Source organism: Cryptotermes secundus, unplaced genomic scaffold (assembly GCF_002891405.2).
Source record: "Cryptotermes secundus unplaced genomic scaffold, Csec_1.0 scaffold699, whole genome shotgun sequence".
NCBI classification, from domain to species: domain Eukaryota; kingdom Metazoa; phylum Arthropoda; class Insecta; order Blattodea; family Kalotermitidae; genus Cryptotermes; species Cryptotermes secundus.
The window spans coordinates 388141-405111 of NW_019738883.1; the positions used below are offsets into that span (position 1 = coordinate 388141).

General features: G+C 38.9%; 1 protein-coding gene across 2 annotated transcripts in view; it reads right to left on the reverse strand.

Annotated features, from left to right (window-relative positions):
• The window catches only part of LOC111871259, a 49241-nt gene that overhangs the window by 14534 nt on the left and 17736 nt on the right, over window positions 1–16971 (reverse strand). For both annotated transcript variants that reach the window (XM_023864233.2, XM_023864234.2), the window contains exon 7: window positions 8542–8612. In XM_023864233.2, the coding sequence (XP_023720001.1) occupies window positions 8542–8612 (71 nt within the window). The remainder of the gene's footprint in view (window positions 1–8541; window positions 8613–16971) is intronic.

Here is a 16971-nt window from a genome sequence, read left to right on the forward strand (position 1 = left end):
AAAAAAAAAAAAAAACTGAAGTGTTAAATTTGATACAATTAATCTAGATAATATGTCTATACATTTAAAGTTTAATGATGAGATATTGCATGAGGAAACCCATGTTAAATCTTGGGCATTGAAATTGATAAGACCCTGAATTGGAAGTCATAGATTGAATTGATGCTGTCTAGATTGGGCAGGGTATGCTTTGCAATAAGAAATATGAAATTGTATAGCAATATTGAAACACTAAGGATGATTTACCACACATACTTTCATTCAATTATGAGATATGGGATAGTATTTTGGGGAAACTCGTTGGAGGCTAAGAAGATTTTTGTTTTACAAAAGGCCGTCAGGATAATGATGGGAATGAAACCCAGAGAATCATGTAGAACAGTTTTTAAAAAATTAAAAATTCTGACATTGAACTCTCAATATAGTTTATCTTTAATGATACTAATGATAAACAATTTGGGGCATTATACTTTCAATCATACAATTCATGGTAAATCAACAAGACAAGTTAGAAACCTACATGTTCCTCAATCACATCTAACAAAGAGGCAAAAAGGGGTCTATTGCATGAGTGTAAAAGTTGTTAATAGTTTGTCTGATTTTTTAATTGAGTTAGTACATAATAAAAAACAGTTTATTGGGAAACTAAAGGATGTATTGCTTCAAAACCCTTCTTATACTGTTGAGGAATTCTTGCTTTTCTGTCAAGACCTACAGCTAAGGAAAAGATGTGTCTGACAGCGCACACTTCACTAACATTATGTCCTTGGTTGTGCTTATATATACTTGCTGCAAGTTGTATTGCCTTTTAACTATTGTATGTGTTTTTGACAAGTATGGATTATATATGCTAGTGATTTTATTTGTGAATGTATAAGTGTCCAATGTTTTGTTTGCTTGCTGACATGTTTTATATTCGGTGCTGGTGGCACATTTGTGAATATTTTAAAGAAATGAAAATGAAAATGTATATGTATGTATGTATTGTACCCCTGATACTGTGTATTTTGTTGGTTCACAGTAATATTAACAAAAGCAATGATCATAGCAAAACACCAGAACACTCATTTCTTTATCTACTTATTACATAGTGGATTCTACCAGCCATGCTGGTGTTTCCCATTTTGATCCTGAAACAGGAAAGTACCAAATTCATTGAAGACAATCGACACCATGTTGGTTAGACTGATTCTCATATGATAAAGCATAAACAATTTTCTTCATGTAAGTGCTGATATGACTTCCAGGTACAGAAACAAACAAGAGAATAAGACAAAAGTGATTTAACTTGCCAGTTTCCAAGCCCTCAAATGTCAGTGTTCCTATACAAACTACCTCAGATGGCTAAATTTATCTGTTGATGAATTAAATAATTTCACAGTAGCATTTTACTCATACCACCATAAATGTAACCGGTGTGCCATTCCTGACAGTCAACAAAATGTGAAAACTGAAGTGATGGAATCTGAAGATTTATTCAAGATTGATGCAAGAAATGTGTAAATAATATTATGTCACTATTTAGGAACTGCAGCAAACAAGTTAAATTAACATATTTGTGTGGGCATCTACTCTGAAGAACTTTGTCATGTCTCTCTACTGTACAGTCACATGTGATGTGCATAATACTGGGCCATCAAGCAATTAGATGTTATCAAACATCTTTTTGCACAAGGTCCAATTTAGAGATCTGGACTAGTTAAATTAATGCATATCTAGTTGAAGGATAAATTAAGGTCAAAATTGGATTAAAATATATGTGTGTATATATATATATATTAGTTATTTCGCTGGTATACTGGTCACTCTGGTTGGGTTCCTTTCTAGGTGGTTATGATGTTATGAACTCTTTCATGTTCACATGTGTTATCTCCCATTTGTGAAAGGGAGTGTTCACAAACATAGGGACTTCCAAAAAGTACTACTCATCACATATGGTCACTAGGCACTGGTAACATATTAGCGGGTAAAGAGAGAAGAGAGGCACACATTCATCTGTTCGTATCTCTCTACAACGTCCATCTGAAATTCAGTACAAATACTTTCAAAACTGATGTCAAATAATAATGAATGCAAGCTCAGTGGCCTCACACTTGTGTATTTCTTGAAAACAGGAGTTGAATTCTTGCTGAAGAAGCCAAATTTATTCAGCATGTTTCTTAGCATTAGTGGGCTTTTACATTCTCAGAACTGGGAAGTGCGACATGCTGTTTGTTGAAGATGCTGATCCCTAACTGAAGCATCCCCTGCAATGCTGCTGTTTTGCCAAACGTTTCATTGACAAGAAGACTAGCTACCTGCAGGACAATCTTCAGTTTCTTCATGTGATGAGTGAGATGTCAATGCAAAATGCAGTGTCACATATCTAGGCATGGTCCCTAAACTCCTTCATTTCCAGAAATAATCCAATTTATAGCTTCTAGCCATACATGTATTTAAGCATCTGATGACAACTCAACCAACAACCTTTCTCAAAGTACACAATATCCCTACACTCAGATTCCATATAACCAAAGAAATCTTTAAATTGGCAATAATTCATTCCTTCTGAACCAATGAAATTAACAATTTTTAATCAGTGCACCAATATTCATCATTTTCATGGGTTTCACACACACATTTCTTTGGTGTATAAAACTATAGAATATTATCAAACTATCATCCATCGTATTCTTTGTATTACTTGTAATAAGTGAAGACATGTCATAGATCCTTCCAACCATACTTGATGCTCCATCCATCACTAGACCAGCTACTTTCTCTATGGGGATATCCATCATTTTTTACAATTATTCTCATAAATTTGTGCCTGTAGGTCTCATTCAGGCCGCCTCTGTGGTCTAGCAGTCAGAGTTCCTGGCTACAGATCCAGAGGTCTGGGTTTGATTCCTGGTGCTACCAGATTTTCTGAGAAGTAGTGGGTCTGGAACGGGGTCTACTCAGCCTCACGAGGATAATTGAGGAGCTATTTCAAGGAATAGCAGCTCCAGTCTAGAAAACTGAGATTAACAGCTGTGGGGGATCAGTTGTACTGACCACATGACACCCTCCATTCACTGAAGTTGGCACTAATTTTACCAACAAGTGGCGGGTTCTTGGTCGGTACAGTTTGCTTGCAGACTAAAACCATGGAGTTTGTTTGTAGGTCTCTTTCACTGTTATCATGCAACCAATTCATCAGATATACTGAACTCCATGTTGATTTTACAAACAAAGACAGCAAGATTCACTGTCACTTATGTCTGTTCTTTAGACCATTGCTATGGAAAACTGCAGAAAATGAGTGCTTTCACTTTTCTTTAATGTAGTTTGGCAGTTTCTCAATTATTCTTCCAGCTATAAATCCCCATTAACTAATTTCACAAATTGTTTCTTGTCTGGAAACATAACTTCTTTAAGCATTTTCATCTTTATTTGCTAAAATTTCAGAAACCAAGTAATTGGCATGCACTGCAATATCTGATTCTAATGATGAACTTTTGAATAAACTTTACCATTGCACAAGATGGTTTTGAAAGTTATTTTGGTCTACCTTAACTGGCCCTGTATGCCACTCAATTACAACACCTACTTCATTCTTTGTTTCAGTGTTGCTTAGTGCACTCAAGGTTTTGTCCAACAGTAGCACCACTGAAATCAAATACTGTTTACTAACAATCAATTATGTGTGTGAAACTCCCAGATCACTTCCATATATTCTTCCAGTTGTGCTTATTATATCCTTTACTAAGTGATAATGGGTATTCTCATCTATTAAAACAGGAACTCTGCTAACATAGTGTTCAAATGATAAATGTTGCTGATCTACCACTCTTTATTTCTACTTTGCCAAACAATAGTCAGATATATAAAACTTATTTTCAAATGAACATCATGACAATTTTAAAATTTATGGTGTCTCCATGCCATCATCTTGGCAATCTAAATAATGCCATCACTTTAATCTAGCAAAATGAAAACAATTCCAGCATTTAAAACAGATCAAGTCCACACACAACAAATCGTGAATTCTTGAAGGGGCATAAAAATAAGCACTTCCAGTCGACTTGGTCTTACCATACTAACAAAACATTAATTACTGCAAGCATGACACACAGGAGTAATTTTGGGTTTTATAAGTTAATAATTTCAATTGAAATAGTATGCATATATTACTTTAAACATTCTGCAATTATTTCAAATTCAATAATTTTAGTTTCTCATTTGCATAATTTACTCACAGGTTGTACAAAGAAGTACAGTGAGCTGAAGGCCACTCATGACTGAACCAATCACTTACCATTTATCAGTTATTAGGGATATGCCATGTCATGAGAAATACCACCTCATTTCTTACAAAACACGTGATTTGAAATAAAAGTACGAATCTAACAAGATTCTGTTTAGGTTACTTCTGAATTAGATAAAACAGATTGAGACCAAAGGGAGATATTTCTATTAAGTCAAATTTTGATGTTACGAGTTCATAACAGTAACATATGATAACAGAAAACATATATACAATATGCGAAGCTACATTTTACATTCTTCAGTTGAAAATTAATGACACTTAGCCATGTGTTTTGATTAAACAGACTATACATGTTAATTATAACATCACACGGTAATATCAAGCCAGTGTTGATGTGACATTTGAGTTAATAATCCTACTGTCAGACTGCATTACATGTATACAGTGGCAGTGTGCCTGTATGTTTTATGTATGAAACTAAATAGTTTCATTCATACCGCCTGCTGTATTCTACACCATTCTCTTATGAGATTTACTGAATACACAATATGCATATTTCAGTGAATATATTTTAGTTAACATGACAGCCTACAAAGTGCTACTTTTAGCTCCTTAATCATGCAAATGAAACATGTATGAGAGTGAAGGATTCATGAATGACAGAAAAGATCTAGGAAGAGAGATGAAAGTATTATCATACTGAGACATAAAGGAAAATGATGATAGAGAATAATATACTCTGAACATTTATTTGCATAGGAATGTATCACAAGCATATATAATGTCTTAGTGAGTAAAAGTAAAGCTATCCCTGTACCAGGCCATGAAGGCCCATAGGGTTGTGAGACTTTGAGGGTCCCACACTATCTAGACAATCGGCTCAAAGATGGCGGTAAGGCTGTTAGCCTTATATGCCGGCTACGCTTTACTCCCCAGGTAAATTATTTAATTAATTCCTGGTACTCATTTCTGTTAGAGGCTGAGTAATCCCCAGGGCCTAGTGCGGCTGGAAGGATTAGGTCAGCTTAAAAAAAATCCAATGACCTCATCGGGACTTGAACCCGCAACCTTCCGGCTTGTAGCATAGCCCTTCAACCAACTACGCTACCGAATGTCCTAGTCAGTACTCTGTGAAAATAACATTTCACACAGGAGCACACAATGGCTAAGGAGTAATGTCATATGATGGTTAACCAAGAAAATTACCCTAATTTTTAAACATTACAGATTAACCTTTAAAGGGAGAATGTCCGATATATCTACACTCAGGTGACATGATAAAACAGCCAAATATCTGATGTCATCAGTTTTGCATCTTCTTTTGAGGAGTCCTTCTGGTGCCCTGTGTATGTTTTTAGCCCAAACAAAGCATGGAATTTTACTCTGAAAGGTTTCAACATTATCTGTGTATAAACAGTCTATGCATCAAATTTATTTTCCTGTGCACACAACCATTCTAATCATGTGCAACAATTTGATGACACTGTGAACACAGACAGCACATTGGTTTTCCTTCTCATTCCCTTTCCAGTGTCTGTAACAATAGAATTGCTATTCAAACCTGATAAATATACATGGGTGAAGTAATATACCTCGTATGTGAGAGGAAATTAAAATTGTTTGATTCCATTTATGACACATTTGTCAGTGGCAGATTGCTAGCACCCTACTGTAATTTTCTTTGTTCATATGCATATGAAGCAGTTTAAAGAACAGGAAAGAAAAAGCAAGGAGAGGACAGTGTTACGACTGAATAAGATATTCTAGTGTTCAGTGGAAGATTCAGTTCCTCCTCCTGCTTCTTTCTGTTTCCACACTCAAACACATGTAGATCAGTCACCTGTAATCAGTATTGCAGGACCTTCAAAGCGTGTGTTTTTTTCAATTTAGCATGTGCGCAAGAAGATGCTGAAGAGCAGTAAGTTGACATAATCTCAGAAGAAGAACTTGAAGATACCACGCTTCAGCATCCATCATCTGCTGAAGAAAACGATGAAGGTTTAGAGTGGCGCTACCAACTTCCCTCTGACAAGGCATATGTGCACCAGTTCGTGGGACAACAAAATGGGCTGAAAAACTGCTGCTCCCAATCTTACTGAAAATTCACAACCATATTATTTTCTCTTGCTGTATCGTCTGACCAACCTAGCAGTAATTGTACAAGAGACCTACTGACATATGCAACAAGATGCACATGCAAGAAATAAATCAGATATTACATATTCTCAGCAAATAAGCTTAAGGATCTATACATATTTCTTGCAATTATAGTTCAGATGGGTCACAACCACACGTGCAGTAAGAAGCCATACTTGACCAAAGGTGAGCTCTACTATGTTCCTTTCTACTCCAGTGTGATAATTTTCTCACAATTCTGAAGTATCTGCATTTCATGGACAATCAGAACCAACACAAAACAGAGAAGATCTGGATTATGATAGATTATGGAAAATAAGACAAATATGACATTCTAAAATAACATTTTCAGAACTGTACCATCCACCAGAACACATGGCAGTGGATGAAGTAATTGTAAAATTCAGAGGGAAAGTCATCTTTTGGCAGTACATTGCAAAATGACATATGACATTTGGCACAAAAATTTATACACTCTGTGATAGATTTGGTTACACACATGACCTGAGGGTGTACCTGAGAAAAGAAAAAAGAAAGTGGCTAGCACAGAAGTTACACCTACAAATGGAATGGTACTAGAACTGGTTTGGAAAGTTCAAGGAGCTGGACATAAAACATTCAAGGACAATTATTTCACCTAAATGAAAATTTTCAATGATCTAGAGCAAAGAAAAATAAATGCATGCAGTACAGTTCATCTCAACAGTAAGGAGATGCCACTTAATTTCAGTCCTAAAGACCTACAACTGAAAAGAGGAGATATGTCCAGAGTACGGGGAAATCTAAGGGCTGTATGTTTGAAGGACAAATGAGATGTTTATGACCTTTCTAATATGCCAATTCCAACTGCAGAAGGTTAATTTCAAGGAAGGTGGGAAAGCTGTGAAGCTTCTGATCTCTGAAGATTACATAACCCTATGGTTTATGCTGACCTGAGTAACAGGATGGCAAACAGCTACAGCATTAGCAAGAAAACCTGAAAATGGGTAAAAAACTCTTCTTCCATTTGTTGGAGTTAACCATTCTGAATTTATACATTCTCTACAAGTCTTGTGGGGGAAATACAACCCATGTTAAGTTTAGGGAGCAGCTAGTTAGGGATCTTGTTATCTCCCACAAAGAGAATGCTGAAGTCCATGGTGTGTCAAGGGGTTTGCCCAGCAGTTCGGAGACCAAAATGAGCCAACTTGCAGTGAAACACTCTTTGCAGTGGCTGACCTAAGGAAAAGAGTAATGTTGTTGTGCATGTCAAAGGTAGAAACAAAGCCAAAAAAAACAGTCTACTACTGCAAGAAATGTGACTGTGGTCTGTGTGTTGTGCCATGTTTCCAGCTGTGGCATACAAAAAGTAACTCTGACTGGAACTGACTCTACTTGTGTCTGATAGTGTGCTTGGTGTGTAACGTGATCTGCAGCAAAAACACAGACCTCCTACCGTTCGATGCAGTGAGTGTGACGAAACTGTGACTTTCATGAATGAAGTTCTAAGCCTACAGACCACATAGCAATGTATGAACCAGAATTAGGGATGACGTGGAGTACAGGGTGGAACCGCACATGTAACTTGTCACATTTTTACTATGTATTCATTTTTTAAGTTCATAAATTTTACATATGTACTTCTTTCACAGAACAATTTTGTTAATCTGGCACAAAGCATATGGAATTTGACCAAAGAATGATGTCATGTTTTAAGAGTATGAGGCATTCATTCCTCTATTACACTGTTTTTGTTTGAGAAACATAAACAGTGGCGATATATATTCCTTCCTAGTCTGGTGCAACCAGAATTTAAAACCATCACTTTTAATTCCATTCATGTGCCAGGTGAAGGTTTATGTCTCAAAGTTAAAAGGTTAACATAAACAGACTAGGACTACCCACTGAAGCCTCCTCCTGTAACTCTACATGAGGTTAAGTGATACATGTCATAAAAGATCGCTGGGAATAGCACAGGTAACCCTGTAAAAACTGCACCTAGCATGACACAATTAGATCTGCTGCTAGCCATTTTGGCTTAAAACTGCAGAATACCTATTTCTTTGAAACATCTGCAAATCAAGCCAACACAACATGGTGTCAATACTCCAATATGGACACACAAATCCCAGTTCTGTCATTTCAGCAATGGCCATTAAGATACAGTGCTGAAAACTGTGGCAGAGCCTACTTGCCTGTTTGCTCCTAGACCATGCTGGTCGCTGTTATAGAGCAGGGTCCAGTGGGATGGACAGATGGAACCCAGCTGAAATATACAAACAGCCTACCAATTAGCTAGTCTAATCAAGCTCGAAGCTTCTTGCTAGTCTGATGATAATTCACTGAATGAAATGCAATCTGCCTACCATTCAGTAACACAGCTAATACAAATGTGTGGCCAGAATAAGAAACAAAGAAACACATTATACAATTTATCTACTGCGTAATGATGCTGACACGCAGGGTGGGAATGTAGATCCTGCAGCAACACAATTTACACAATAAGAGAAATGAAAAAGAATCACCTAATATTTACACAACCATGCACTTTGTAACACCCACATTACCCAGTAAATTATAGGTAATACAGACAAGAAACCACAGAGAAGTCTGCAGCTGACTATTTAAAGAATTTTTGTCTTTTGTTGTAACTACAGCTGTATCAAAAACTGTCTCCTCGGTGTTTGCCAAAATCAAAATTACTAAAACTACTAGCACTGTCATAATTCTGAGGTATTCACCAATGCTAGGGCAGTATTTCTCAGTTGGTGGTATGTGTCCCACTGGAGGGACATGACACTGCTGAGTGGGGTATGAGGTCTCAAAAATAAGAAATTCTCTTAATGATTAATATAATACCAAAACGTACAAAACTTAAAAATTTTGTTCTTACTATGGTGGAATTAACAGGTTTTGACAAAAGGGAATGCAGGATGTAGAGGCTGAGAATCACTGCTTCAGTGATTACCTTGCTCTTGGCTTCCAAGCATGATTCTTAGAACAACGTCCTGTCGCGTGCAGGACTGCAGAGCCACTGCTATAATGCCTTGCATACCTCACATTCTTTCATTACAGCTAAATAATGAGCAATGGCAGTGTGTGATGTCCTAGCAGGTCTGTGATAAACTGTAGTTCTAGTTTGTTATGCACTGCAGTCCTGCCCATATTCTCCCTGGCTTCATTACCAGTTACTGCAAAAAGACTGTGCATGAATACAAATCTAACTGTCTGGTTTAGATTGTGAAATAAGAAATGGGCATCCAATGAGAAATTTTAGATAATCAACATTACAAAGGAACTATCACATTTCTATTTTAATTCATGTATATATATATACAGGGGATGGACAAAAATATGGAAACACCTCGTGAAATGCATGCCTAAATTGAAGCGTTTATTTTAGCGACGTTTGTAGGTCACGCTATCGTATCTGCCCAACATCACTACCTGTACAACCTCCACAATTCGTTGCAAGCTTCATTTGTTGTCAAGACAATGTTATGTGCAATTTTTTGTGCATCACGTCAGAGCTAACAGAATCCGAACGCGGGCAAATTGTTGGGGCCCATATGGTGGGTGCTTCCTTAACCAAGGTAGCTGAGGTTTTTGGTGTTTTGCGAGGCACAGTATCCTAAATTATGACCGCATACAGGAGGACTGAAAAAACCGCATCCGATAAACACCAGCGTGGATGGAAATGTCTGCTGAGTGATCAAGACAGACGAACATTGCCTAGGATTGTGACGAAAAATAAGAAGACTACAGCTGAAAAAGTGACTGCTGAACTGAATGTCATGCTCACAAACCCTGTCAGCACCAAAACAGTACAAAGGGAACTCCACAAGCAGGGTATTTCTGGATGAGCTGCAATTCCAAAGCCACTCATCAGTGGTTTTCTGAGAATGAAGATGAAGTGTCACATCTGCAATGGCCCCCACAATCGCCAGATATCAATATTATTGAGCCTTTGTGGTCTGTTTTGGAGAGCAATCTGCACGCACACTATCCACCTCCATCATCGATAACAGAACTTACAATGTTTTTCAGGAAGAATGGTATAAGATTCCCTTGCAAATCATACAGGACCTCTATTTATCCATTCCAAGGAGACTGCAAGCCAGAGGTTGTCCTACACCATATTAGTCATGGTAATGTGTTCTTTGTTGGGTGTTTCCATATTTTTGTTCATCCCCTGTACATAGGTCGGATAAAAAGTAGTGGCAACACCTCTGTAGTTCTGAAATGACTTTATTACCTGAGATAAACACAGTTACATCCCTTCAATATAATCGCCCCCCATGTGTACCACCTTCTGCCAAAGTTGTGGAAGGCATCGTACACCATCAGCGCGTACACTTCTGTTGATGTCTAGCAGTGACTGCCCTACAGCATGAATAATCTCCTCTCTTGTGTTGTAACGTGTCCCTCGCAGTGGTTCTTTCATTTTGGCAAAGAGATCATAATTGCACGGACTCATATCAGGTGAGTATGGTGGATGTTGCAGTATCTCCCATTGCCAGCAGTGTAGGAGATCTTTGACAGCGGCAGCAGTATGAGCCCTTGCATTGTCATGAAGGATGACGGGGTTTGTTGCCAACAAGTGTCGTCGCTTTCTCCTGAGTGCTGGATGAAGATGATTATGCAGGAAATTGCAGTAGTAGGCAGTGTTTATTGTCTGTCGTTGAAGTACAGTGCGGTTCAGTATCACTCCATCAATGTCATATGCCACAACGATCATCGCCTTCACATTACTCTATGTAGGGCGCACTTTCTTTCGATGAGGAGAGCCAGGATGCTTCCATTCACTTGACTGTCGCTTCAAGTGCGGATCATATGAGTGAACCCAAGTTTCGTCCAGAGTGACGATCCTTCCAAGGAAGTCATTACCTTCCCTCTGGTACCAGTCCAACAAGTCCTGTGCAATTGCATAACGTTGCCATTGTTGCACCTCGGACATTGTATGGGGTACCCAACGCGCTGCAATTTTGCAGTATCCAAGAATATCATACAGAATGTGGAGCATGGTTCTGTGACATATTCCTACCTCAGCAGCTAACTCCCACGCAGCCCATTGATGATCAACATCCAGCAAAGCAGGAAGCTGAATTGTGTGGTTGTCAACATTGGGTCGCCCTGAATGACGGCTGGCCTGAATGGCAAAGCAGCATCACCACATGCTTCTTGCAGTCCCTGATAACAGTTTTTGTGCATTACGACCTCATGCAACTTCAATTTTTATCCAGGAGTGTTGTTCTTGTTTCGTAAACATGTTGTTAGGGTGCTTGAACTGGGCTCCTGCACTTCAAGACAATGTACAATGCAACTCAGTGAAACACAACCAGAGCCACTCACTGCACTACTTCAACTGAACTTCTGCTATCAGCTACGGATGGTGCTAGTGCCACCTGACGCACATCTTTCATGTTACAGTGTTACAGCAGTGTTGCCACTACTTTTTATCCAACCCTTCTATTTGTTAGAGTCGGGTTAGCACAGTTGGTAGTGACTGGCTGTGGGCTGGATGACCTAGGGGTTGGAGTTCGAGTCCTGGTAGGGTCAAGAATTTTCTTTTCCACGTTGTCCTCACTGGCTCTGAGGCCCTCCCTGCCTCATATTCAATGGGTACCGGGGGATCTTCCACAGGGTATGAAGCTGACCACTCACCTCCAACTAGTGTTGAAATCAAGAATATGTGGCTCTATACATCCATTCCCCCCCATATGTCTTCATGGTGTAGAGTTTAATTAGTTAGGCGCAGGGACAAATTTACCTCTGCCTTACATATTTGTTGAAATGGCAGACCATTACTGAATTTTATTCACTCATACCAATGCATGTAATTAAAACATTACATGTGGAAGTTATCAGGGAGCTGTGGTAGTGCAGTCAGTATAGCTTCTGGCTATGGGCTGGATGACTGAGGTGTTGAAGTTCAAGTCCCACTATGGGCAAGATATTTCTCCTCTCCACATCATTCAGACTGGTTCGGAGGCCCATCCAGCCTCCTAACCAATGGATACTGTGGGCTCTTTCCCCATGGGTAAAGAAGCCAGGGCCTGAAGCTGACCACTTACCTCCAATTAGTGCTGATGTCAAGAATATGGGGATCTATACATTAACTTCCCCGTACATCTTCATGGCCAAGTGCTTAATTAGTTAAGCACAGGAACAACTTTACTTTTATGTGAAAGTTATCACAATCAGAAAAAAGAGACTCAAAGATGGAAACTTCGCCCTTGCAAAAACTTGTTACAGAAATCTGAAATATTATCAGCCAGCCAATCTCCATATCAGAGTTTAACTTCAAAATTTTAATACTGAAATGCAGTCCTTTCAGATGCTTTGACGCAACTCAACACTCAGAAAGTCACGTTCATGCAGTAAATTATCAATTGCGGAGTGTTTTGTTTTAAAATAGTATCATTATACACAACTGTGGAATATTCATTTGTAAAGTAAAGTAAAGCTATCCCTGTACCAAGCCATGAAGGCTCATAGGGTTGTGAGATGTTCAGGGTCCCACACTATCTAGACAATCGGCTCAAAGATGGCAGTAAGGTTGTCAGCCATACGCGCCAGGTGCGCTTTACTCCCCAGGAAAATTATTTAATTCCTGGTATTCATTTCTGTTAGAGGCTGAGTAAACCTCAGGGCCATAGTGCGGCCAGAAGGATTAGGTCAACGGAAAAAAATCCAATGACCACATCGGGACTTGAACCCGTCACCTTCCTGCTTGTAGCATAGCCCCTCAACCAACTACGCTACCACGTGCCCCCATATTAATTTGTAGTTTTGTGAACTTCTTCACAAATAATCAAATGTTAGGACATAGCATGGTTAATTGATGAGGTTCAGCAGTAAATGCCTCTGCTAAATAATCCTTCCTCAGAAGACAAATGTGCAAGAGGAAATGAGAGGTTATTTATAATTAACATCTCTATTTATTATGGTTACTTATAGTGAATGAAAAACAAAGATTCTGAAGTCCTTAGATTTTTTCACTTTGAATTTTACATAACACAAAATGTCTGTGTAAAAGAGACTTGCAACAGTTCTACATATTTTGTTATCAGGAAGTTTAATCTACAGTTCTTATTATGAGCTGTTTAGACCAAAGGGTATTTCATCTGAAATGTCATCTTCTTGCACTTGGTTACTGCATGCACAACTTCGCTATCATTTCTTTCATTCTCTAGGCAGTGAAAATATAATGTTGGTTACTTATAAATTCTTGGTACTGAATGTATGTTCTTTGTAAATGTTCAGTTTATTATCAATAAAAATGGCATCACACTTCATTAGAGAGCAGAGGAGGAAGAATTATTTTAGTGAATAATGTTTCATAAGTGGCATAAATGAAGTGTGACTAGGAAATCAGCACACCGGATTCCACTGAGGTATGTTACCAGGTATGGTTTAGTCAAATAAACGTCTACAATTCTGGCTCAAATGTTGATACCAGATCTTTGTCAAAATGAAGAGCGTAGAATAGCATGGGGATTCTCCAGTGCCCATTCATGAAGACTGTGGAGACTGTTTACTGCATTGCTCTGTAAATGTTGCCTCCTCAGTGCACAACACATGGCATGACTAAAGGCACACCTACAATTTCATGTAGAAGGTACTAACAGAACTGAAGACAATGATTATTGTCCCTTGGCTGTGGCCAATGTACAAGTTATACATAAAGAAAGAAAAAATGGCAAAGCTATTCCTGTAACAGGCCATGAAGGTGAAAGGGGTGTGAGAGGTCAAGGCTTCCACATCTTCTAGGTAACTGGCTCACAGATGGTGGTAAGTTTGTCAGCCTTACGTGCCCACTGCCTCTTACCCCCAAGGAATCTTCCTGGTACCCATTTCTGTTAGAGGCTGTGTCGACCCCAGGGCCATATTATGGCTGAATGGATTAGGTCAACTGAAAAAAATTCAATGACCTCATTAGGATACAAATCCATGACCTTCCAGCTTGTAGGATAGCTCAGTTGATATAGTGACTGGCTATGGGCTGGACGACCGAGGGGTTGGGGTTTGAGTCCTGGTATGGTCAAGAATCTTCTCTTCTCCATATTGTCCAGACTGGTTCTTGGACTCATCCAACCTCCAATCCAATGGATACTTGGAGCTTTTTCCCTGGGGGGGGAGTGGCAGGGGCATGAAGCTGACCACTCACCTCCAACTAGGGCCAAGGTCAGGTAAATATGGATCTACATATTCACTCCCCCATCCACCTTCATGGCATACTGTTTAATTAGTTAAGAACAGGGACAAGTTATACAAGAAAAAGAAGTGCTCCTCATGTAGTGTATGGCAAATGGCAGTCTGATAGAGGCCTGTTTCATATGTAATTCAACAAGAGCTAGTTGATGGAATAGCACGTAAAGCATCCAACATTAACTCTTCATTCTGTACACTGTTTTTTGCCACAGCCAATGTGTCCTGGTGACATAAATCCGCCTGCTCTCCTCAAGCTGCAGTGTACCATTCCAAACAAACTGGTATACCCTTGATGCAGCTCTAGCATTTCCATTCTGAAAACTGTACACAAAATGCATACTGGCATACTCTGCTATCATAGATTATGCCATCTTATTTCACTGCTTCCATTTATTTTCTGAGCCATAAATGAATGGAGTAAGACATGTAACTTGTGACATTATAAAGGCTTTACTATGTGAACAAATATATCAAGACTAAAAGGCTGAAATAGCATAATTCTTCTTTGAATCATCTTGTATATAGAAGATAAATGGCTGTCCGTTCCATCTATCGCATCATACACGCACTGAAGAAAATATGAGGGTTGGAACTTTAATAGTGGCAACTATTTATTTACAACTGATACAAAACAGATGCATGTTTCGAAGTTTTACTGTCCTTCAATGCAGTCACCAGCATTGCGTACAATCCTCTGCCACCGATGTGGAAGTCGTAGGATACCTTTAGCAGTGCCTGTTGTGTTGATAGTTCACATGAAGCGGTCTACTGCCTGAAGAATCTCTTGAACAGTTCTGAAGCGAATGTCATGAAGTGGTTCTTTCATCTTAGGAATTAAGTCGAAGTCACAAGGGCTTCAGTCCGGGGAGTATGGTGGATGGTACAGCACTTCCCAGCCCCATCGATCGAACAAATCAGCCACAGCTTGCGCTGAATGCGGCTGAGCATTGTCCTGCAAAATGATGGGTGGGTTCTGCAGAGCGTGTCGCTGCTTATTTCTCAAAGCTGGTCGCAGGTAGTGTTCCAAAAATGAACAGTAATACTGCACATAGACGTTCTGCTGTCGGGGATCACTCTCCAGTAATGCAGAAAGAGCATACACTTCTTCTTCACTGACACTAGGATGACCTGGCCGACACATGTCTGCCACATTTTGGTGTCCCTCGTTGAAGGCTTTTACCCACCTCGCCACTGTTCTGTAAGGCAATTCGGATTCCCTGCAAGCCTCTTGAAGACCTTGTTGACACTGTCATGCTGTACAGCCTCTGGCACATTCAATCTTTATCCAACTCCACTGTTCCTGTTTCGAAAACATCGTGACAACACTACATTAGACCGCCAGCTAAGAAGAGGCTCTGTTCTTCTCATCACTGCGCACGCATGTGATGTGGGAAGGGAGAGTCCATTAGCTCTGAGGTAAGGTAGGTATGTAACTAACGTGTGGTATAAGTGACATTATTTGGTTCCGCCGCGTGGCATCTCTAGAGCAATGTTGCCACTATTAAAGTTCCAACCCTCGTATGTAAATAAGAAACATTTATTTTCACGGGTATTCTTTAGAACATCACTGAATTAAAAAAAATACACAAAGAAAAAGTATGCAACTGATCCCTCAAGTTTTGTTGGCTAAACTTCATATTTCTAAAGCAAACTGGAAACTGATATACAGAGTAATTCATAAGTCTCTTCAGGATTTCTGAACTCGGCAGTAAAAGTAAAGTAAAGCTATCCCTGTACCAGGCCGTGAAGGCCCATAGGGTTGTGAGACGTTGAGGGTCCCACATTATCTAGACCAGGGGTCTCCAAACTTTTCGAACGGTGGGCCACATTAGGTAATTCAGCACTTTCAACGGGCCGGATAAAATGAGAAATTAATAACTCTAGGTATATGAGTTTTATCGAAAGCACAGAATTTCATAAAATAAATACAAAGTACGTGAGAATAAATTATCGTATATTAATGACAACAGACAGTAGCAGCAAATGCTCATATTTTCATCACAAATTTTAATAAAACAATTAATGTGAATGATGGAACTCTTTCTGCATTCTTAAAATCTGATTAAATTGAGGTTCAAACTTTGAAATGCTAATCACAAGTAGCGACTTTAAATGTTCATCGGATAAATTTGCCCTGTATTTCGACTTGATGTTCTTCATCTGGGAAAAATTTTGTTCACACAGATATGTCGCCAAAAAATGGAGATAAATTTACAAGCAAATTTCTTTAAATTTGGAAATTACTCAGAGTTCAGAAATTTATAAAATTCGATCAAACTTCTTTCCCTGTATTTGTCTTTAATATATGATAATTTTCCTGAAGTTCAATAATTTCCATTTTAATTTGACTTAGGACATCTGGAGCATCACAGTCAAATGGATTTTGAAACAATCTAATTTCCTGAGCACTG